This window comes from Pseudonaja textilis, chromosome 10 (genome assembly GCF_049901715.1).
Source record: "Pseudonaja textilis isolate UNSWEBS1 chromosome 10, rPseTex1.2, whole genome shotgun sequence".
Classification (NCBI taxonomy): Eukaryota; Metazoa; Chordata; class Lepidosauria; order Squamata; family Elapidae; genus Pseudonaja; species Pseudonaja textilis.
The window spans coordinates 907,997-929,072 of NC_141999.1; the positions used below are offsets into that span (position 1 = coordinate 907,997).

The 21,076-nt window shown below is 54.7% G+C and overlaps 1 protein-coding gene across 1 annotated transcript in view; it reads right to left on the reverse strand.

Moving 5' to 3' along the window:
* Nucleotides 1-1,619: 1,619 nt before the first annotated feature.
* Nucleotides 1,620-21,076, reverse strand: part of LOC113437698 (microtubule actin crosslinking factor 1) — a 282,960-nt gene continuing 263,503 nt past the window's right edge. The window contains 19 exon segments of the mRNA XM_087939498.1: nucleotides 1,620-3,143; nucleotides 4,147-4,270; nucleotides 6,153-6,263; nucleotides 6,886-7,097; nucleotides 9,164-9,232; nucleotides 9,590-9,707; nucleotides 11,710-11,727; nucleotides 12,536-12,610; nucleotides 13,515-13,669; nucleotides 14,844-15,006; nucleotides 16,336-16,499; nucleotides 16,841-16,958; nucleotides 17,198-17,380; nucleotides 17,589-17,732; nucleotides 17,822-17,950; nucleotides 19,443-19,637; nucleotides 20,201-20,360; nucleotides 20,597-20,648; nucleotides 20,651-20,765. Coding sequence (XP_087795624.1) covers nucleotides 2,872-3,143; nucleotides 4,147-4,270; nucleotides 6,153-6,263; nucleotides 6,886-7,097; nucleotides 9,164-9,232; nucleotides 9,590-9,707; nucleotides 11,710-11,727; nucleotides 12,536-12,610; nucleotides 13,515-13,669; nucleotides 14,844-15,006; nucleotides 16,336-16,499; nucleotides 16,841-16,958; nucleotides 17,198-17,380; nucleotides 17,589-17,732; nucleotides 17,822-17,950; nucleotides 19,443-19,637; nucleotides 20,201-20,360; nucleotides 20,597-20,648; nucleotides 20,651-20,765 — 2,577 coding nt within the window. The 3' untranslated portion in view covers nucleotides 1,620-2,871.

The following is a 21,076-nucleotide window of genomic DNA, read 5'->3' on the forward strand; positions in this document are numbered from 1 at the left end:
GAGGCAGGAGAGCCTAGACACCTCGCTGACCACACACTTAGATAACTCACTCGGCTAGTTTTGCTTGCAAACTCGGGAGTCACTGCTGCAACAGGCCATATTAATTCCCAATGTCGAAAGGGGGAATGGGCTAATGGGAAATGTCCAGGGTTAACATTTCTCAGTTGCCCACTGAATGGGAAGGTAGCAGATGTAGGCGACGAAGACCATTTTTGAATGGCCACAACTGAGCATCTGTTCAAGGGGAGCTGGTGGAAACGTTGCCTAGTAGTAAGCTGGTCAGCCCTGCCGGTCAGCATCCTGGAGCAGGTTTTCTCCTCAAGGCTTGGAAGAGCTCATGAAGACTGGCGTGTTCCGAGCAGAGCAGCCAGAAAGGAATTGTAGCCACTTTAACCAGGAGGGAAGATGGCTGCAGTTCTGCAGCACCACTTTCCACACCCATGAAAGGAACTTGGAAACTAATCTGTAGAGTGCAGGAGAAGGAGTGACCGGTTGGCCGTGGCCCCAAGCGAACATGAGGGGGGAAAACCCCCGGAGTCTGAGACCAGAACCAAGGGCTCAGAGTGGGGGTTCCCCCTCTTTGGAAGCATCTAGGAAGAAGGTGAGGGGGCCATCAGATGCGTGCATGCATGCATGGAGCAGATATGCCACTTGGTGGTCGTGGGTTGTTTTATTTTACAGTCAGGAAGCGGAGGTGGCAGAAGACTTTGTGGGTTCTTAAACCCTCAGTCAGGGAAGGAAGGAAGGAAGGAAGGAAGGAAGGAAGGAAGGGTGTCTAGCTGCTCCAGGCCTCTGAAGAGTCCCAAATAGGACAAAAGTGGTGGTGGTGCCGCCTGGTGGCCACTGTTGGATGAAAACATCATGCAGGATACACAGGGGGTCCTTGACTTAAAAATGTTCATTTAGTGACCAATGGCTGTTTCCCCCACTTATGGCTGTGGCAGCATCCCCACGTGAACGGTCAGGTGATCAAAATTCAGCCCACTGCCAGCCCACTCGTATTTATGACCGTTGCAGAAAGCAAAGTCAGTGGGGAAGTCAGCTTCACATAACCTCCAAAGTTACTAACTTAACAATTGCAGTGATTCGCCAAACAACCACGGCAAGGGGGTGTGCAAAATGGGGCAAAACTGACTTTCTTATGGTGCCAGCCTGAAGCCCTCCGGGAAGTGGCCTTCTCCACCTTGCTGCCACATGCTTGCAGCACACAGAGCCCAGGGTAATTGAGGGTGATGCACATGGGACTTGGGGGAGGAGGGACCTACTCCAACCCCCCCCGCCCAAGTGGCCTGCGTGGCAACGTGCTGCCCCTGTTGGCCACAGGAGAAACTGAGGTGGTGCCACGCCTTCTCAGGAATTGGCTGGATCCAAGGCGACTGCCTTCTGACTAGGGGAACAGGAACGCTTTAATCGCCGATTAAGTACGGGTCTGCAGCCCTTCGAAGGCGCTAGTCAGGCACAAGCAGAAGAATCTGAGTGGTGGGTCTAAGCTTGGTCCTGGCATCAGCCTGGGCAACCCGGCCGTCCCACTTCAGCGGGTGCTTCAGACATCAGCCTTAGGACAGGGAGGCCCCTGTCAACTTCCTGGGCAGCATAAAATAAGAGACACTTTGCTTCACTTTTATTACTGCAAGCAATTTTAATACAAAACGTGTTTGTTTTTAAACAATTCATTGGTAGAGCTTCCGGTTCTGGCTCAATTAAACCAACTGAGAGAATCACACAGCACTGTGGTCAGTCTGAGCAGGGACGAGAGTACAAGTGAATAAATACAGGAAGACCAGGTCACCCCCCAGCCCCTTTTGCAGGGTGGTCCCTCTCTTCCTCCACAAAGGAGGGGGGGTGTCTGCTGGTGATGCTTCTCCACCTCCCCAAGAGCACGTGGTGGCGGTGGCGGTGGGTGTGGTGGGTTTCAAAGGCAGCTGGCTGCTCCAGAGCAGAGGCTCTCTGGGGTCCTGGTGGCCGGAGGGGCCCAGACCGGCCTAAGAAAGCCACCTAATTGCAGTCTGTGAACTAAAACGTAAAACGTAAAGTCAGTTCTTTCACTCGTGGTTTGCCTTTGGGAAATGGGTTATCTTGTGGCTAAACAGGAGCAAATTTAAGATCCTCCCACCCCCCTCGCTGCTAAAACCACACGGTTCTACCTCCCTACAATGGTTCTGCCATTGTAATTCCCCCCAAATGTTATTCTTTGACAGCTTGACAGGAGTTTCCTTTTGCAAAATACAGTATTGTAGTGGAGTTCCTTATTTAAATAAAGCATGTGCAAAGGTCCATTTTCAAGCTATCTTCAGGTAAAACCATCGGAATTTATCTTTAAAATTGGAAACAAATTCCCTCACCGTGCATTTCTCTCTTATTGAGGTATCTGTGATTTAACAAGGAGAGAGAGAAAGAAAAGCAAGTTCCCTTCTTACGTTGGATCTTCAGATGTTGCTCTTACATATAATTTCTCTTGCTGAAACAGCACGTTATTTTTTTTTTATAAAGATGCGTTTAGGAAACAATCCTAAAAGACAATGCAGGAACATCTCCTGCACTGCACAGAAATCCTATTTATATCATTTGTTTGTTTTTACATTTTCACATCTTGACCTTTTGCTTCTCTCCCATGTTTCAGTTTTCCCCGGGGCCCCCGTTGCAAAGAAGGCAAGTTTTATCTACAGAAATATTCACATGAAAAAAAAAATAACCTATAAAAAAAAGAGAGAACCAAATAAGGCAGCTTCATAACACAATTTTCTTTTACACTTTTAACAATATAATTTCTCCCATGTAGAATAAATATACATCCAATGTATGAAGCAGGGTTAAAAACTGGACACAGGTTTCTGTTGTCTGTGCAAAGCTGGGCCTCCCGTGGGTGCCGCATTATCTCTTGGGGCCGGGAGATTTGGCAGTGCTCGTCTTCTTGGACATGGTGGGGATCTTGGAGGGCTTGGCTGGGCCCCGCCGGGAGCCGCCCTGTCCTCCTCCTCCTCCTCCTCCTCCTCCTGTTGCGCTGCTCTCCGAAGTGTCTGAGCAGGCGGACTGCGTCTCCAGGAGATCAAAGTCGGAGGCATCGCTGCCTCGCCGGCTGCTGGTTCGGCTCCCTGCGTGGCTGCCTGCACGGCTGGTGGGGCGACTGGCCGTTTTCTTAGGATCTGAAAATCAAAGACAAATGTTTTACATCGCAAGGGCTTTAACAGTGAAGTCTGCCCTACTATCACTATTCATCTTCCCATCACTCCTTATCACCCATCCCCTCCTACTTGTGACTGTAGGACTGTAACTTCGTTGCTTATATCCTTACGATTTATACTGACTGTTTCCTATGATTTGATTGCTTATTGTACCCTATGACTATCATTAAGTGTCGTACCTGATGATTCTCAACTCTTGACAAACGTCTTTTTTCTTTTATGCACGCTGAGAACATTTGCATTAAGCCAAATTCCTTGTGTGTCCAATCACCCTTGGCCAATAAAGAATTCTCTTCTCTTCTAATTTCTATTCTATTCTCTATCCTGTTCCATCCCATCCCATCCCATTCTGTTTAGATTCTATTCCTATATTCTTCTATTCTATTCTTATTGTCCCCTATGACTATCATTAAGTGTTGTACCTGATGATTCTTGACTCTTGACAAATGTATCTTTTCTTCTATGTACACTGGGAGCATTTGCACCAAGACAAATTCCTTGTGTGTCCAGTCACCCTTGGCCAATAAAAGAATTCTACTCTACTCTACTCTACTCTACTCTACTCTACTCTACTCTACTCTACTCTACTCTACTCTACTCTATTCCATTCTTATTGTCCCCTATGGCTATTATTAAGCGATGTACCTTATGATTCTTGACTCTTGACAAATGTATCTTTTACGTACACTGAGAGCATTTGCACCAAGACAGATTCCTTGGGTGTCCAATCACCCTTGCCCAATAAAAGAATTCTATTCTGTCCTGTCCTATTCTAACAATACCGTGTTCGACCCTCCCTCCCCCAAAACAAGACCAAGAATTCTCCTTGGCTCTTCCTGGGCATTTATAGGAGACCAGGCATGATCGACCTACAGGTTGGTGGGGCCACGCTTGGCTCCCCAACCCAAAGCATCTGCCTCTGGGTGACAGCTTGGTGCTTCCAAACTTCTAGCTTGGAACTTACCGGCTCGACTGGTTTTGGCCCCAGAAGAAGCTGGTGAGGAGCTGTTACTGGTGTCCCCGGTGAGAGACGTCCGGCTGGAGTGGAAAGTGGGCCGTTTCAACTTGCTGCCTGAGGCCGGGGCAACCTGGGGACAGAGAAGCAAGCAAGCCTGGTCACAGAGCCCCGGAAGAAAGCGCTTCCGAGGAGCCCTGAGCCCCAGGAGCAGCTGCAGGCCTCGTAAAGGCAGAGAGGAGACAGGCTTCACACGTGGCCTTGGGGAGGCTTCGCCCAGCGTGTCGTGTGAATTCAGGCCAAGCAGATGATCAGAGGCCATGCGCAAACCAAACGCCGGGGCCCCCCTTGCATCACCACTCTCGTGGCCAGGGAGGAAAGCGGGCAGGCAGACCAGAAACAGGACGGGAAGTGGTTAACCCAGCGGCTCTCCTTACTGGAAGAAGAAAGAGGAGCCCCAGCCGGCCATGGCCTTTTGGAGAGATCTGGGCAGCTTCTCAAGCCGGCCTAGAACTAGGACGGACGTCCACTCTGCTTATGCGTCCCTCTTAGGACCCTCCCCCACCCCAGGTGGAAGGGGCCGAAGACAAGGAGAGGCTCCTGGCGTCCTTCCTCGGAAGGGAGCGGGCTTCGGGACCCAGAATAAGTCCCTCCCATAAAATAAATCTGAAATAAAAGTCAGTGCTTGGACCGTAACTTGAATATGTAGCTCATCTAGTATTACAACTTCAGATTCTATTTATTATAACTTGTCCCGGCCACAGTTCCTAGGCTGCATTTGTAGCTTAAAGCTTAATGGTGGTTCTTAGTGTTTTACAGTCATATAATGTATGCTGTAATTCTTGGGTAATTAGTGATATATTGGGAAACTGTGATATCCACGGCATTCTAGGCCAAGTCTTGCCTGCTTGTCCCCTTTTTGTTCTTGCCCTTTATTTCTCTTCCTCTAAAATGCCCCAGAGAAAAAAACCAAGCCAGGCCTTTCCCTCCAAGCACCTCGCCGCCACAATCTCTGCCGGGACCTTCTGAAGCCACAGGTGGCCTGCAGTCGGATGGCAGTGCGGTTGGGCCCCGAGGCTCCTCTGGGTGGGCTCTTTCCATTCCCCTTACTTGAGGGGAGGCAGAAACTGTTATGGCAATGGAAACCAAGAACACTCCGCCCTGCCCTGAACCTTTGGATCAGTGGGGCCTGTTGGCTGGGGAGTTTGGAAGTGGAGATCACCCATCAAGTCCCCGAGAAGTTAGGAGACATTGATAACTAAACACAAATTAAGAGACACTTATTATTCAAGCCTGAGCTTCTTTCGCTCTCCAAACTTTATTTCTGAAAAAGGCCGCGGTATTTATTATACCCTTTTATTAAGCTGGGGCAGCTTTTTCCTCTTGGTTCTCGGAAGAAGTTCATGAGGCTCGGCCTCAAAGCCAAAGGAGCCTCTGGACCGCCAGGCACATAAGGGAGACACATATAAATGACCCCACAAAAAGGGGGGCCAGGATTTGGACTCTGCAATGGACAATCCTTCTTTTTTAAAATATATAATTTTTTAAATTTTTTATAACAACAAAAAAACCAAACAAATAAAACCTTCTGCAATGGACAATCCTGAATAGGACCTGCACCCCCCATGGCATCTCACCTCAGCAGGACTGCAGGGTCGCACATCAAACTGCAGATTGCACTGCGACCGACAGTAAGCTTACAGCATCGATCGCTCCAGTGTCTGGGTTTTTTTATAGATATAAATGATGCTGCACTTCAGTGGCTTGCTGACCCATTGGTACCTGAACTCAAGACCTTTTAAGAGTGTATATTTTACTGGGTTCTACTGATGTAGCTGAAACGCTAATTTATATTGCTAGTCCACGTACGACATGCCATATGCTAAGCAACCACCAGGCAGGCAGCCTCTGCTTCGGTTGCGCAGCCTCCGCTTAGACGACAGGCGAGGGGTAGCAAGCAGGAGAGAGGAAGCCAGCTCAAGTCCTTCCTTTTGCCCACAGGAGCCATACTCTACCTCAGAAGCAGGCAGGTGGAGGTCGGCATTATCGCAGCCCCTCAGGGGGGTACCTGCCTTGCTGTTTACCAACCAGGGTTTGTCATAACAACGGGTGAAGTGATGCGGAGTCTGTGAAATGGAAAATCCAAAGAGAGTTCGAAGGATGGTGGTGGTTGGAGGACAAACAAAAGGAGTGGAGGAGGGAGGGAGGGAGGAGTGACCGGGTCAGAAGAAAATAAAACAGAAAAGAATATAAATCCTAAAATAATAAGTGAATAATAATAATAATAATAATAATAATAATAATAATGATAATAATAATAATAATGCAGCTAATGAACACAAACCTAGGCTGACAAAGGGCACAGAACTGTGTGATGCACAAGAAAAGTATTGGTAAAAAGGTGAAGGAAAAACACAGTCCACGTTGTGTGGGAGACCCGCAGCTATTTTTGTGGGGGTGGGGGTGGGGGTGGGGGAAGAGTGTGAAGAAGAGGAGACATTCAGCCTTCCTCTCCTCTCCTCTCCCCACCTTCTTGAATGTGGAGCCATGGAAAGGGGAGGGAAAGGATCAAGGGAGCAGAGGACAGCCTGGCCCAGCCGAGCGAGCGAGCGAGCTCCCCGGGGGCTGCAGCCTCCGCCAAAGGAGGAGACGGTCGCAGGCCCCGCCTGTGGGGCTTCTGGGTCAGGCTGGGGAGGGGCGGGCCTGCTCCGCCACTCAGCAGAGGCCGGGAAAGGGCCTGCGTCTCACCTTGGTCCCGCTGGCAGGGGTGGCAGGGGAGGACGGCACGGAGGGGCAGCTGTGGTTGCTCTGGCTGGCGCTTGAGCTGGACCGTGTGGGGGAGGCAGCCCGGGAGGAAGGCTTGGACCTCCGGCCACGGGAGCGGAAGGGCGCCATTCCCTGAGAGGCGCCCTCGGGCAGGATGAATTTTTCCCGGAGTTCAAGGTTCGTCCTGCCTCGTGCTGTAAGGAAAGGACACAAAATGCAGGTGACGCAGCCGCCGGGACCGGAATGGAGGAGCCGACAAAGGGCCAGGACTGGAGTCTGCTGGAAGCAGGTGACCTTCTTCTTCCTTTCCTCAGCCGTACGCAAAGGCCTTTGCAGCACCGAATGAGCCAGGAAATGCCCCCCTCACCCGGGGCAGGCCACACGTCATGCAAAGCCCAACCACTCCGCTGACCCTCCCTCTGCCCCCCCACCCCGCCTGCATCTGGGCTAGGAAAAGGGTGGAGCGGTGTGGCCTTGGAGGGCGGGCATCAAGCCCCTTTCCCTTCCGATAGCCCCGTCGCTGTCCCCACATGCCAAAGGGCAGCTCCCCCGCCTCCCAAATTCTTCTCCCAGCAGAGAAGCCCCTGGACCAGAAGCCGGGAGCCCAAGGAGGCCGCGTGGATGTTGGGGAGGGACAGGCAGGCCTGAGACTGCCTGCCAAGGCTGGCCCAGCGCCCCCCAGCAAGGCCACGGCGTGCAGAGTCAGTCCCAAACAACAAGGGAGGGGGGGCTGCAATGCTTGGCCCCTCAGGATCTGCTCAGCTATAAAATGACGCGTGGATCCTCTGGAGCACCAAGATCCAGAAAAAGGAACCTTCTCAGGGGCAATCACTGCCCCTACTCTCACCCGAAAAGCTCTTCTGGCTCTCCAGGGGCTGAAATAAAATTAACTGGTGGGATCAAGAAATTGGAACACCCCCTCTCCCCCACACTTATTAGCAAACACGTTGATCGAATCTATGCTCCTTTGGGAAATACAAAACCAGCCAACGGAAGCGCACACAGGGGTAGTTTGGTTAAGCTGCACCGTGCAAAAGCCTTGTAGGATCAGTGCAGCCAGGGTAGTGCAGCCTACCCAAGAGACACAGCAACTGCCGCTGGGTCCTGTTCCAGAATCACGGGGAGTTCAGCAACATTTGGGCAAAAGGGCTTGGAAGCACAGAGCCCCCCCCCCCCCATGCAATGCATTCCTTTGGGTTTTCCCGTAAATGTGCCTTCAACACCCAGAACTCTCAGCCAAATACCTGGAGGGCGCCAGGTGAGAGAAAAAGGCTGGAGGTTTTCCAGTCAGGAGCATCCAGCCAAGTTCGGGAGAAACGCTGGGAGGAAAAGCAAGTGTGAACCTGCCAGAAACATCACAACTCCAAAGTCCGAGGAAAGGGGATTTGTGGGCTCCCGGCAAACTACTTTTGAGTTACAGACACCCAAATCAATGCATGCTGCAATTTCAACACAAGGAGGAAGCGATACTAAAGGATTAAAAAGAAAAAAAACAACCCCTCCCCTGCGCCCCTAGAGGAAGGGGCTGGGGATGGAGTAGGCTTCCTCAACTTGGGTGTCGTTCAAGTGGGGGGACTTAAACCGTCTTCACAGCAGCTCTGCTCCCTGGAGAATCCTGGCAGTTCCTATACTTGGCTGGTCAAAGATTGGCAAGTGTCCAGGAATTGTGACCAGCGTCACAGAGCAGAGCAGTAGGTTGCTGCTTGGGGCAAGGTGGAGATCCTAGGAAGGCTGAAGCCAGCCCTCTGCCCTCCTTGCTCAGGGCTTATGGGACACCCTCGGCCCCCTGCCCCCCGAGGGCTTTGGCCAGGCTTCCTAAGGGCGGGGCTCTCCGGTGAGGAACCTGCCCAAAGTTAGGACCTGCCTGAGGACGCGTCCCCTGCATTGAGAAAAATCAGCAAATATAACTCTCTCTCTCTCTCCCCCCCCCTTTCTTTTTACTGCTACTGTTACTTTCCATCTGTTTTTCTAACTTCTTGACTTCCATTTTATTTATGTTTTGTTCAGCATGCAAGGAAGCACAGGGCATCCACCCAGGGTCTCGCACCCTGCTCCTCACTCGGGGCCGCCAGGAGGGTAAAGCTGAGCCTGAGGACCGGGGGGGGGGGGGGGGAAAGGAGGGGACCCTCGGGGGTGGCGGGAGAGCCCCGCACCCCCTTCCCTGGCCAAGCACAGCGCAGGCGATAGCATCCGGGGCAGGTTAGCGCAGCCAAGCCATTCCCAACAGGGCAGTCAGAGAAAGGCAAGAAAATCCTCCAACCTATCGGAGACTGACTGGCAATCGAAGAGCTGGAGTCGGAGCGTTTGATTTTACTCCCGGGGTGGTGAACTAGAACAGAGAAGAGAGAAGGTGCGGCAACGGGAGGGAGCGGCAGGGGCCCAGAGAGGAGGAGGCCGGCAGGGCAGGAAGGGAGGCTCCTTCGGGCGGCATGCAGGGCTGCCGTGGCCAGCGGCGGAGGAGGGAAAAGGAGGCCAGCTCGCAGGGCAAAGGGCTCCGGGGCCTTCCACCCTGCTTCCTCTCTGGGGGCGGCCCCTTGGTGCTCAGGGGGCCGATGCTGAGCAAGGCCCCCCCGGGCTCATCTTCCGGGGCCTTCCAGAGCAGCTGCCCAGTCTTCTCTCCTCGGCAGTCGCCCATACGGGAGGTTTCCCTGGAAAAACCTTCGCTGAGAGCAGAGGCGGCTCCTACCTCGACAAGGATCGTTTTTGACCAGGAACTCGTCCAGAGCCATCCATCCGCCACCGACACGAACCATGACCGTACTTCGCAGGATACGGACCAGCCGCAGCTGCTGGGAATCCCCGAACTGTTGCAAACATGCAAAGAGGGAGCTGGTTTAATGGCCGCAACCTGCTACGGCACACCCGTCTTCTTCTCCAAGAGAGCTCTGGGTCCCCCCACCCCCCAGCATGCCTTTGAAAATGACGGAGGCAATTAAAGGGATCGTACATTTGATTAAGTGTATTATTCTTATTAAATCAAATAATTACCATCTTCCTTAATAATTAATTTCTTAATTTTTTTCATGATTAAAAAAGTGGAATGATCCAATGCACCCTGGGGGGCAAGGACCCCAAGCCAAAGCCGCCTCCTCAGTGGCCAAGCACAGACAATGAATCCCAGCCAGCCACAAAAGGCTGCATGAGAGAGATGCCAAAAGACGCCCCCCCCCAGGGGGGGCGGGAGGGGGCGGGCTGGGGGTCAGCTCCAGGGCCTCTCCTGCTTGGCAGCTGCCCACGCCTGCTGCTGCGCCCCCAACGGGCCGTTCCTCTTTGGGGGCAGCCAGAGGAGGCCGGATTCTGCACTCCCCCCGAAGAGGGGGGGGGTGCCTTTTGCAAGCCGCTTGGCCCCAACCGTCACCTGATGCAGCCCCTTCAGAAGAGGCCAAGCGGAGGAGCCTCCACCCCCGAAAGGCTTCCCAGCCTGGCACCCTCCCCCGCCCCCAGCAGAAGCGTGATTGGCAGCAGCCAGAGACAGGTGAGCCTGCAACCCCCCCCCCAGAGCATGGATGGACTGACTGATTGCAGCGGCAGATCACAGGCAGAGCCCACAATTTGCTCAGATTGATCAGGGAGGCCCCAAAGCCGCCTGCTTCGCTCCAGCAGCACCTTCTGTTCCCATCAGCCTCCACCCTGGGGACCCTCTTCAGCCCCCTCCCCCGTCAATGTTTCAGCTGGACAGCCGGGCATCGTCCCACCTCAGGGGTCACGTCACCATCACCTCCACCCTGTCATAATTCTGGCTGGCTGAACAAGGAAGGTATTAGCTCCACCCCACCCCTCTGAGCTGATCTAGGAAACTCAAACTCCATTTACTGGGTCAGATTTGGCCAAAAGAGGCCAACAGCCGACATTCACTGCCACCCCCTCCCTGCCCCCCCAAATCAGGCAACAGGAGGTGACCCTGAATTCAGCAGGGAGCCAGAAGGGAGCCCAGGGAAGCGTCTGCAGCAGCCCTGGTTGGTTGCCTCGGAAGGGAGCAAGAGGCTGGGCAGAGACCCCCTCTCTTGGGGGAAGGGCCTCGCAGGGGCGTTGGAGATTGAATGCTGTTTTTTGGGGGGGGGTTCCGGAGAAACTGGGGACTTGCATTTCCAAAGCAATAGAAGGTCAATAGGAGCCCATGGAAAGAGGCCGATAGGCAGAATACTTGGTCAAGATTCTGTGCAGTGGACCCAAAAGTCTGGGCCAAACTCCCTGGCTGAGCCCCCGCCAGCTCCGCTCAGGCACGCCGAAAGTGGCAGGAGGGCTCCTTGGCCAGGCTGGGCTCATGGCTCTGGCTTGGAGGAAGGTCCCTGGGCCTCCCAAGGTAGGTCTCTTCATCTGCTGGTGGTCAGTTTGGAGCAAGGGTTTCTGCCAGCCCCCAACAGTCCACGGCCAGCCAGTTCTGAGGATCCAGGACTGTCCCAGGAGGATGCGCAGGCGACTCTGGCCAGCTGCTCTTTTGAGAATTTCTGCCTGGCTCATGGCCAGGGCAGCCCCACTCTTATTTAAGATGCTCCCTTAAAGCAAGTTTTCAGTTCTCAGAAGGGGCTGAAGTCTACTCTGGGTGCACAGGGGTGTGTGTGTGTGTGTGTGTGTGTGTGTGATTCTGTGTTTGTTTTTACAATTGGCAGTCACTGCCTGGTTGCGTCACTACATTTCTGAATATACCAGCAACTCTGTTGTCAAGTTAATACATCCACGAGCACAATAGCCACAGTTAGGAAAAGGCCGGTGTGGAAACAGGCACGCAAATTATACATGCACATCTTGGAAGGAGAATTAGCTACAGGAAAACGCAGAGGCAGCACTGCAAAAAGCTCACTGTACCTGGTTGCCGAGGAAGAACTAGGGAGGAGGAGGAGGAGGAAGAGAAAGGGAGAAGAGAGAACGTATCACACAGGGTTACATCACACAGGGCAACAATGCTGGCGCTCTTTTCTGTGCTTCCCGTACTGCTGCTCAGGGCTGCTCCTCCGTTTGTGGGTTAAAACAAAGGAAGGCCAGCAGAAAGGGGGGTGAGTGGCCCCAAGTGGCAAGGGGGGGGGCACCAGCTACTCGGCACTCTGGGATTGGGCCACGGCTCCCCCCCCCGAAAGCCCCCCGGCAAGAGTGGCAGCCAAAGCTGCTCCTCGCGCCCCTGGTGCCTGGGTCCAAAGGAGCTTTCGTCAAAGGTTGAGAAGCGAATGAAGTCCAGTCGCCTTTTGAAGGAAGCCCCTTCGGGCCTCCTGGGCTACAATCCAGCCAGGCCAAGGGACGCAGAGAAGCGCAAAGGCCAGCAGCTTCAAGCAAAAATCAGAAAGAGGGTGAAGCCCCTTTTCTGAAACCATTTTCCTGGGAGCAGCCAGAAGGAAACTGTTCAAACCTGAGAAAGGAGCATACTAGGAGGCAGGACGCCCCCACCCCCACCCCCAACCTAGAGGCCTCCCAGGCACAGGAGACAGTAGTGGCTCATGGGGGCAGCTTTCTCCATTCCCCTTGCAGAGCACCATGGGTCCCCCTGCCTCTGGGAGCGGCACCAGGGCGCCAGGGCCTGCTTCCCGACTGTGGGGGGGGGGCACGTCTCCTCCACACGACAAGGGCCCTGCACTGCACCGTCAGCCTGCCGAGGGCCCCAGATCCCAGACAGCCCCCACCCTGGCTCCCCCCTTCTTACCCGGTACTTGTTCTCTCCAATCTGCTCCACTTGGAATCGCTTGGCACATTTGCACTGAGCCACCTGCCTTGTCACCTGCAAGGGAAGAGAATGCGGGAAGAAACTTGGTGGGGCGTCGGCTGCTGCACGGGAGAGAAACCACCCTGCGCTTCGGGCGCTCCTTCCCCGTAGCTTCACGTGGGGAGGGAGGGGATGGCCGTCCGTCGTGGCGGCCTCTGCTGCTCTGTGGTGATCTGGAGCCCAGAGCTCGGACTGCTGGGCCACCACCAACTGACCAGCTCTGGCTGGGCAATGCTGCTCAAGCCCTGCCACCCGTAACAGACAGCACCCGGCCAGGGTTGTGTTGGCCCTGAATGTCAGAAGTCCCACCCGAAAGAGTGAGGAAGAGTGGGCAGGCAAAGTACAGCATTAGGAACGTCCTGTGCTGTTCCTGGCTTCCCCCGGGCCAAACTGGGGCCCCAGATGCAGGAAACCAGCCCCTTTGGGCAGGCGACCCCCTCTGGCTGCACTTGCATGCCCCAAAAACTGCAGGATGCAGACTCCAAATAAATTCCTATATAATTAGTACCTATTGATTAAGATGAACTGCCAGTAAAAGGATGCACTTGATTAGACTGTCCTGCTTATGCAGGGGGTTGGACTGGATGACCTCCAAGGTCCCTTCCAACTCTATGCTCTATGATTAAGCTGTGAACGTTCCCCTGGATATAGCAAAACGGACAGGGAAATGGAGGCGGGGGGGAGGTGCCTGGGAGGGGTGTGAAGGCTGGAAGGCTGCCAAGTGAGGGGGGCAAAGGAAGAATTCCCATGGTTTGGACTGACCCCCCTGCAGGGCCCTCCCACAAGAGGAGGGACCCCAGACCCAACACTTCCGCCTCTGAGATACAGAGGGAAAAGGAGGCCACAAGAATGCATCAAGAGAAGAAGTTGCCAGGAACAGCCTCGCTCGCTGTCTCTCCTCCCCCGGCCAAACCCGTACCTCATCCTCGATTTTGTCCGCATCCGTTGTGGGCCGGTAAGCATCTTTGTTAGGGTGCAGAGCAGCTACGAACTCATAGTAGTCGATGTAGCCGTCCCCATCCCGGTCAAAGATATCAGCGACAGCTGTCATTTCTAACTTCGTTGTGGGGAATTCTGGGGAAGGAAGAGAAAGAGGAGAGATGGACGCCAAGCCCCTTCCGTGACGCTTTCAACGCTGCAGAAAGAGTGGGAATATTTGAAGCAAGCAAGGAAGGTCAGCCAAGGTCAAAGCCTGGCAAAGCGGAAGAGCCCTGATAAGCTGACCATCCCGACGAACGTCAGGGAGCCTGACCTATATGGGTCTCCCTCCTTCCATGGGTCTCATCGAAATGCCTGGAGAACTGAGAAGGCCCTGAGCCGTGTTTCATCTCCAGTTGCCTTTCAATAGGCCGAGGCCATCTCTGAAGGCAGCCCCTCCGATACCCAAGGCTTGGGGAGGGGGCTCCCAACCAGAATGGCCATCAGTGCTTCTGAACTGCACAGGAAATTCCGGGTGCAAAACAACCCAGATGACCCCCCAACAGCTTTGGAAAGTGGCTCCTTGGCCAAGAGGACCACTTGGGCTCACCTAAGGGCATCTTGGATTATCAGCCCCACAAATGGAAAGACAATGTAAAGGAAGTAGATGAAAGCAGGTTATGGGGAACGGAGGACTTTCTCTTGTAGTAAAGTTTCTAGGGACAGCGGGAGGAGGAGAGGGGCCGGGGTCCTCTCTCTCTGTCCTCACCTCCACTCCCACCCAGCCATGAAGCTACAGCCTCCACTAAGTTACACATTCCATAGATTGGGGGGGGGGGCACCACTGTGGGGTACCCAGAAATCCCTGCACAAACAGGTGCATCAGGCAGGAAGACCCCAGCCATTCTACTTTCCATGGCGGCGCAGAGTTACAGTGCAGGATTGCAGGCTAATTCTGCTGACTGCCAGCCGTTCAATCCTGACCAGCTCAAGGTTGACTCAGCCCTTCATCCTTCCGAGGTGGATAAAATGAGGAGCCAGATTGTTGGGGGCAAGAAACTGACTCTGTAAACCCCTGAGAGAGGGCTGGGAAGCACTGGGAAGCGGCCTATCAGTCTAGGCGCTACTCCTGCTACTCCACCTGCCAGCTTTCCAGCGCTGGAGCCCGCCACTCAGCTTGGCTGCCAGGCGAGGGTGGCAAATCAAGCCCAGGGCCTTGGGGTGGGCAGGTGGAGAGAGACTCCTCCTGAGCCAGGGTGCCACCCTTCTGGCTGCCCAGTTGCCCATGTCACAGCAACCCAAGCAAGGCATGGAACAAGCAGGCACTCACTCGAGGCCAGGATCCCATCAATGAACTCCTGCCGGGTGATCTTCCCATCCTGGTCTTTGTCGATCCGCCGGAAGAAATCCATCACACGGGATTTCTTGTGGTTCATCCAGCGCATGTATTTCTTCCGCCATACATCAAAGTCAAAGTTTGCAAACTCTTTCAACTGGGAAACAGAAGGGGGGGAAAGGACACGCTCTGTTCACATAATATACTTAATCGGTCATTTAAAGACTCATCCGCTCCGAGGGCCCAACTTGGGCTTATTTTGCCAGAATTAACCTTCGGTGGGTTTTCTGAAGCTCCCTGTGCTGAGTCAACCCAGGCTGTGTTCCAGGTATCAACCGAAGCGTATTCTGTAAACTCAGCCACAAAAGACCCCAAAATGGGGCCCCTTGGAAAGCCTTGGGGAGCAGCCCCATCCTTCCCTGCACCAGCCCAGGGGCACCAGCGTCACTGCTTGGAAGGTCTCCGAATTCCCATAATCGGGCTCCCTGAGAGTGTGGAAGGCTCCTTGGGGTTGCGTCTATGTGTAAGAGGGCAGGATGGCAACTTCAACGAGCGTATCAGGAAAAGCGGGGAAGCCTTTCCCTTCCCAGTCCGTTCTCTGCCCCCAGCCCCAAATGGTGGGAGTGGAATCTTCCTCTTGGTGAGGAGACAACACAAGGAGATGGCCAAACCTTAGGCCTGTCGTTATGGCTGGAACTGACCAGGAACTCTTCTGTGTGGCAGGAAATGGCATTTATTTCATGGCATATTCCCACAGCTAGAGACCTCCAAGTGGGCCTGAGTGTAAACACCAAGGAATGGCCGAGGACAGAGGTCATCAACCAGAACATTTGCGCATTGCACGTGCCACCCCCGCCCCCCCCATGGCAGAGGTTTCTAGCCCAACCCTGGGCCAGTCCCCTCTTCCAGCGCGGTCGTCGTCACAGGACTGGCCCTGTGGTCATAGCAAAGCAGCTGCCAAAGGGCCAGTCCTGTGATGACGACGGCGCTGGAACAGGCGACCGGCTTTCCCACCAGCCTCAGTCTGCCCACCTTCGTCTTCCTTCACTCGGAGTGACCATTGTTTTCTAATAATTTCACTAATAATTCTGTTACAATTAAACAACCTTTAAATATTTTGTTACGATGAAATAAGCGTTTATAATTTTGTTGTATTAAATAGGTGCACTTCATATCAATAAAATGGAAGTTCTCTGATCATTATTTTACAAACGTATGTATCTTTTTAACGAAAAAAGTGGTCCGCGGGATTTAAAATCATGAACTGGGTGGTCCCCGAGGTCCAAAAGGCTGGAGGCCTCAGCTTTTAAATGGCTTCCAGCAAAGATGAGCGAGTGGGCGGGGAAAGGGCCGGCAGGGCAGCCGCTGAGGGAGGAGCGGGACGGGCACCAGCCTGATCAGCCCCAACCTTCCAATCTGGTGACCGCCATTTCCCACGTGCCTCACGTCCGAGGCCGTCCCGCCACCTGCAGGAGAGGATCCTCACCTCTTCCAGCCTGTCCAGGGCATCGTTGAGCTTGCGCTGCCGCTCCAGTGCCAGGAGCCACACCTGCTGCCAACGTGCCGAGAGCTGGTTGATGCGTGGGTTCTTGGCTTCGGCCTGCAAGAGGATCGGCAGGGGCGGAGGGGCTGCCTGGTTCAAGGGCTTCCCTGGAATAAAAAGTGGAGGAGCTGAAAAAAGCCCAGCCAAGCTGGAGCATGGGAAAAGGGAAAAAGCCAGAGGATAAAGTGGGAAACTCCCATCAAAAACTGGGCCAAGAGGGTCCCCCCACCCAGTGGAGGGTGGGCGGGATCCCCTTTTCAGACCTGAGTTCCGAAAGCAGGACCCGCCTTAAAACAGACAACAGTTCAGAGTCCCAGCCTGCAGGGAATACGCTCGACTGCTCAGCAACTGCCAGCGCCAGCCAGCCAGGCTGGGCTCTTGGCAGGCTTCCACCTCAGCCCTGCACCCCTGGCCCTAGTTCCTGGCACCCCACGTTATGACAACTTACTGTTGCTGCGGGATTTTTCCATGAAAGAGCCATGAGTTGGCTCAGTCACTTTCCTCTTGTATGTTTTGGTGACACGATCCACATCCGGCTGCTTCCGGGTCATCTCTTCCATGAAGGACTGGAAGGAGGAAAGAGGCAATCGTTTGCAAATATCCAGCTACTTTTCTCAGCCTCCCTTTGGAGCCTTAAAGCTCAACAGCCCAAGAGGCAACGGTTGCGGCGTCCTGTTGGCGACATCTCCAGCCCGTGCCAGGCCCTGAGCCTTTGTGCCGCTTGCTGTGACCAATGCATCCCGTGGGAAGGGCAGATGCTGCTCCCTTCTAGGGAGGGGCCAGGGGAACTCAGGGAGGCGCTTACCTGGTGCTCCGCAATGAGGGCCTTGACCTGCTCGATATTCTGGGGCTCCTGGTCCCGCTGGATCAGCGTGGCCTCCGCCCACTGGATCCACGCCAGCAGTTCTTCCAGCAGCTCCGCGTTGGCCCTGAGTTCCAGGAGCGCCGCTTCAAGCCGTTGCTGATGCTGCTTTGCCCAAGTGAGAACCTGGAGGAGAAAGAGGCCGCCAAGAGAAAAGACTGAGGGGCAGGGAGAGCTGGGCGCTTGGAGGGGTGGAGACAGGGACTGGGGCCAGTTACTACCCCACAGGGGCAGGAGACCCCACCATTAATGAAAGGAAGACCCCCCCCCCCTTCAGCCACCACAAGGGGCCCAACTCAGTGGACAAGAGGCCGGTGTCCCCACAGCAACTCACCTCTTCGAACCGAGCACGGATGATGGTGATCCAGTGTTTTATGGTGGTGACGCAGTCCGGGTGGCACACAGACAGGATGGCTTCTCCCATCCCCACCGCCGAGTTCACGTCCAGCCTTTTTTCCTCCACTTTCTTCATAAACTCCTGCACAGGGCAACGCAAAGTCACTGTTACCCACGGCCCCTCCTCTGCCCTACCCTGGGCCGCCCCACATTCCTGGGATCAATGCCCACCTTGTGTACATCGATGAGTGACTGCAGTGCTTCCGCGTCGTCGGGCAAAGCTCCCCGGAAGCGGAGGGTCTGCTCGGCCTCCGAGAGCCACTCCAGCAGCTGGTGGATGGCTGTCCGGAACTCCTCGGCCTGGAAAGCAGAAGCGCCCAAGTCAGCCCTCCCCGTCTGCAACCTGCCCCTCAGGATGGGCCAAAGGAGTCGGCTGCACTCAGCCAGCTATGCCCTGGAAGCGTCATGCCCAGCACTCAGACTCTGAGGAAGTTTCTCCAGCTGAACCTGTGGAATGTCAGCCTCAGAGGACACCAAACTAGGAGCGATTGGATCGAAGACAGGCATCATCCACACAACCAAAGCCGTCATAGGAGGACGTGGCCTCCAAGGCCCTCACACTCGGGCAGTAGAGAGGAGAGCAGAACAGGGATTCTCCATGAGCAGAGGTGGGCGGATGCCGGTTTGCACCGGTTTGGGTGAACTGGTAGTTAAGATTCTATGCAGTTCGGCGAACAGCAAATCCCACCACTGGCTGACCCTGCCCCCGCTCGTTTTCCAGCCTTTTTTCTGGACGCTTTTCAGGCCATTTTCAGGCTGTTTTTCAGAAAGAGCAAGGCCAGCCAGTGGTGGGATTAGGCCCAACCAGCTGAATCCTACCTCTGCCTTTGAGGCCAGTGGCCGGGAGGCGGGGCTGGGTGCGATGAGTGACATCACCCTCTCAGTCACATGACCAACTGGCCACGCTTAGCCAGCTAGAGAATCGGTTGTTAAGTCATTCCCATCCCACCACTGGCTATGAGGCTCCTTGCTAAGCAGGGAAGTAACTTTCCTGATTAAAGACCGATTAAAAAGGTAGCCCTGACTCATAACACTCCGCTGTAAACAACCACCTGATCTCCGGCTTTGTTGTGTTGCTTCTGTGACTCTTGCACATAAAACTCTGACCTTGGATTTGCAGCAAACTTTACTTGGCTTTCTCAGCTTTGGACTGGATTCTGACTATTCTTCTACGTGCTGCTGTTGAAAGCAAAACCATCAAGCAAACTTTCTTTCCAAGGGTCTTTGTTGATTTACATTTCTTCCTTGTCTGCTATTATCCGCTCAGTCTTGAGTAAATTGCTTTCCTCACTTAGTATGAGTGTTTGTAGGGGGGAGGGAGGGAGAGGGAGGGAGTTTGAAGCGTGAAACGGGACAGGAGGCTACGATCAGCACTACTGCATGAATGCCACCCCCACCCACCCCGATGCAGGAGGTGGGCTAGAGATGTCCATCTCCCTCAGGGCCCTCAAGCCTGAGGCGGAAGGCAACTTGCTGATGGCCCAGGAGGGCAGAGGGAGATGAGAAATAGAAAGGCCACACACCGGCCTTCTCTGAGGTGCCTCAGGGTTACTTAATGTGTGGAATAAAGTTCTAGGCAAGGCCTACTTTCCACACACTGGAGCTTACCTCCTCGGGGGGTAGCCAAAGGACCCCTAAACTTCTCCCCTTGCTACGGCCGTTGCCCTCCCTCCTCCCAGGTGGGACATGCATGCTTCCCAGACCAGCAAGAGGAGAGCACAACGCTCAGGAAGCAGGTGGAGCAGCAAGAACAAGAGCGAGTGCGAGGTGGGCCTGCCTCCTGTCCCCACACCTGCTTTAAGGCCTGCTCCAGCCGCGTCTGCTTCAGGACGGACATCTTGCAGACCGTATCCCAGCGGTTGCTCAGCTCCTGAAGCTGCACTTTCACCCAGGTGGTGTCGTCTCGGCTGTTCTCAATCAGTTCCCGACCTGAGCGCTTGAGAACCTGGACGGTGCCCGTCCGCTTGCCAAGTTCTTTCTGGAAAACCTAACAAGGAAATGAAAAAATACCCTTGAACCAAGCTCCACTCGCGGTAACCAAATGCAGTTTTCTCGCCAAGGTCAGAAGAGGTTTATTTTTTCCTTTGACCCTCTGGACTCTGGCTCCCTTATTGCTGTTCCCAAAGCCCACTCTGCTCCGGCATGTTCTAGAACAGGTGCGTTCAACGTTTGGCTTGCCTGGGCTGCACTGAGTGATGCATATAAAATGCATGATAGAGCAAATGTATATAAATCGGGGGTGTCCTTTGCGCTCTCCGAGCTTGCCTGTTTTCTAGCACATGTTTCACGAACCAGCAGTCAAGAATATGAAAAGCTTACGATCTTGTGAGGCTGTATTGCTGGAGCCACCTGCAGCCCAGGGGCCGTGGGTTGGACACCCCCGTTTGAGAAAGAGTGGCGAAGCTGGAGGCTGGCTGCCCATTTTGCAAGGGCCCCCTCGGCTCGCTTTTTGGAGCCGAAGGGAAGGAAGCCGGCCAGGCTGCCAGGGGGCCGAGCTAGACGGCTGCCTGCTTCCCTTCCACATCCCTTGGGCTGCCCCTCAGCACTGACCTTGTGAGCATCCATTGAATTCATGACCAGGTCCAGATCCCCGTGGACAGGCTGGTCTTCGGCCAACTGGGGCTCCACTTTGTAGAGCCAGTCCACCAAGGCCTGCAGGGCATCCATGAACTGCCCAGAGAAGAGAAGCGCCTCTTCCAGTTTGTGCTGCCTGCAAAGAGACGGAGGGGAGGATGGCAGGCGTTCTCCCTGGAGCCCAGGCGGGGCTGCTCTCGCCAGGCGCAAAGGGCCTCCTGAGCCAGCTGAGCCCGTCCCTTGCCCCCCACCCGCACCTCTGCCCAGTCTTGCAATTGCCCCCCCACCCGCACCTCCCTGGGGGGCTCTGGCAATGAAACAGGCGGAGCTGGGCATCTCGGAGGGCACCACCGGCCGCCTGCTCCCACTCACCGCTCCACAGATTTGCCACAAACGGTGTCCCATTTATCCCGGACTTCCCCAGGAGGTGGTCCAGGTTTTGGGTGTCATCGGGGAAGTGAGCTTTCTCTTTCAAGGCTCTCCCGGTGCGGATGGTGGTGTCGTAAACAGGCTGTTTGCCTCCCAGGGTTTTCTGGAACTCCTGAGGTTTTGACAGGAAGGGGAAGCAAATCTCAGTGCGTTTCCTCTCCATTTGCCAAGGGGAGCCGGAGAGGGGGGGGGGGCCTTCCCCAGCCCCCCCTTGTGCCTCAGGTTCCGGGGCCCCTCCCAGCCTGCCAGGCCTGCCTCCAGCAGCAGCAGCAGCAGCAGCCATCAGAGGCCCCTGCATTTCCTTATGCGCATGGAAGCCCCTCTTGGGCCTCTGCTTTGTCCTCCTCCTCCCGCCTCTGGGTCCACACAGCCCGGGAAGCAGGGAAGCCAGCCCAGCCTGTTCCGGCTCACGGGACAGGGAGG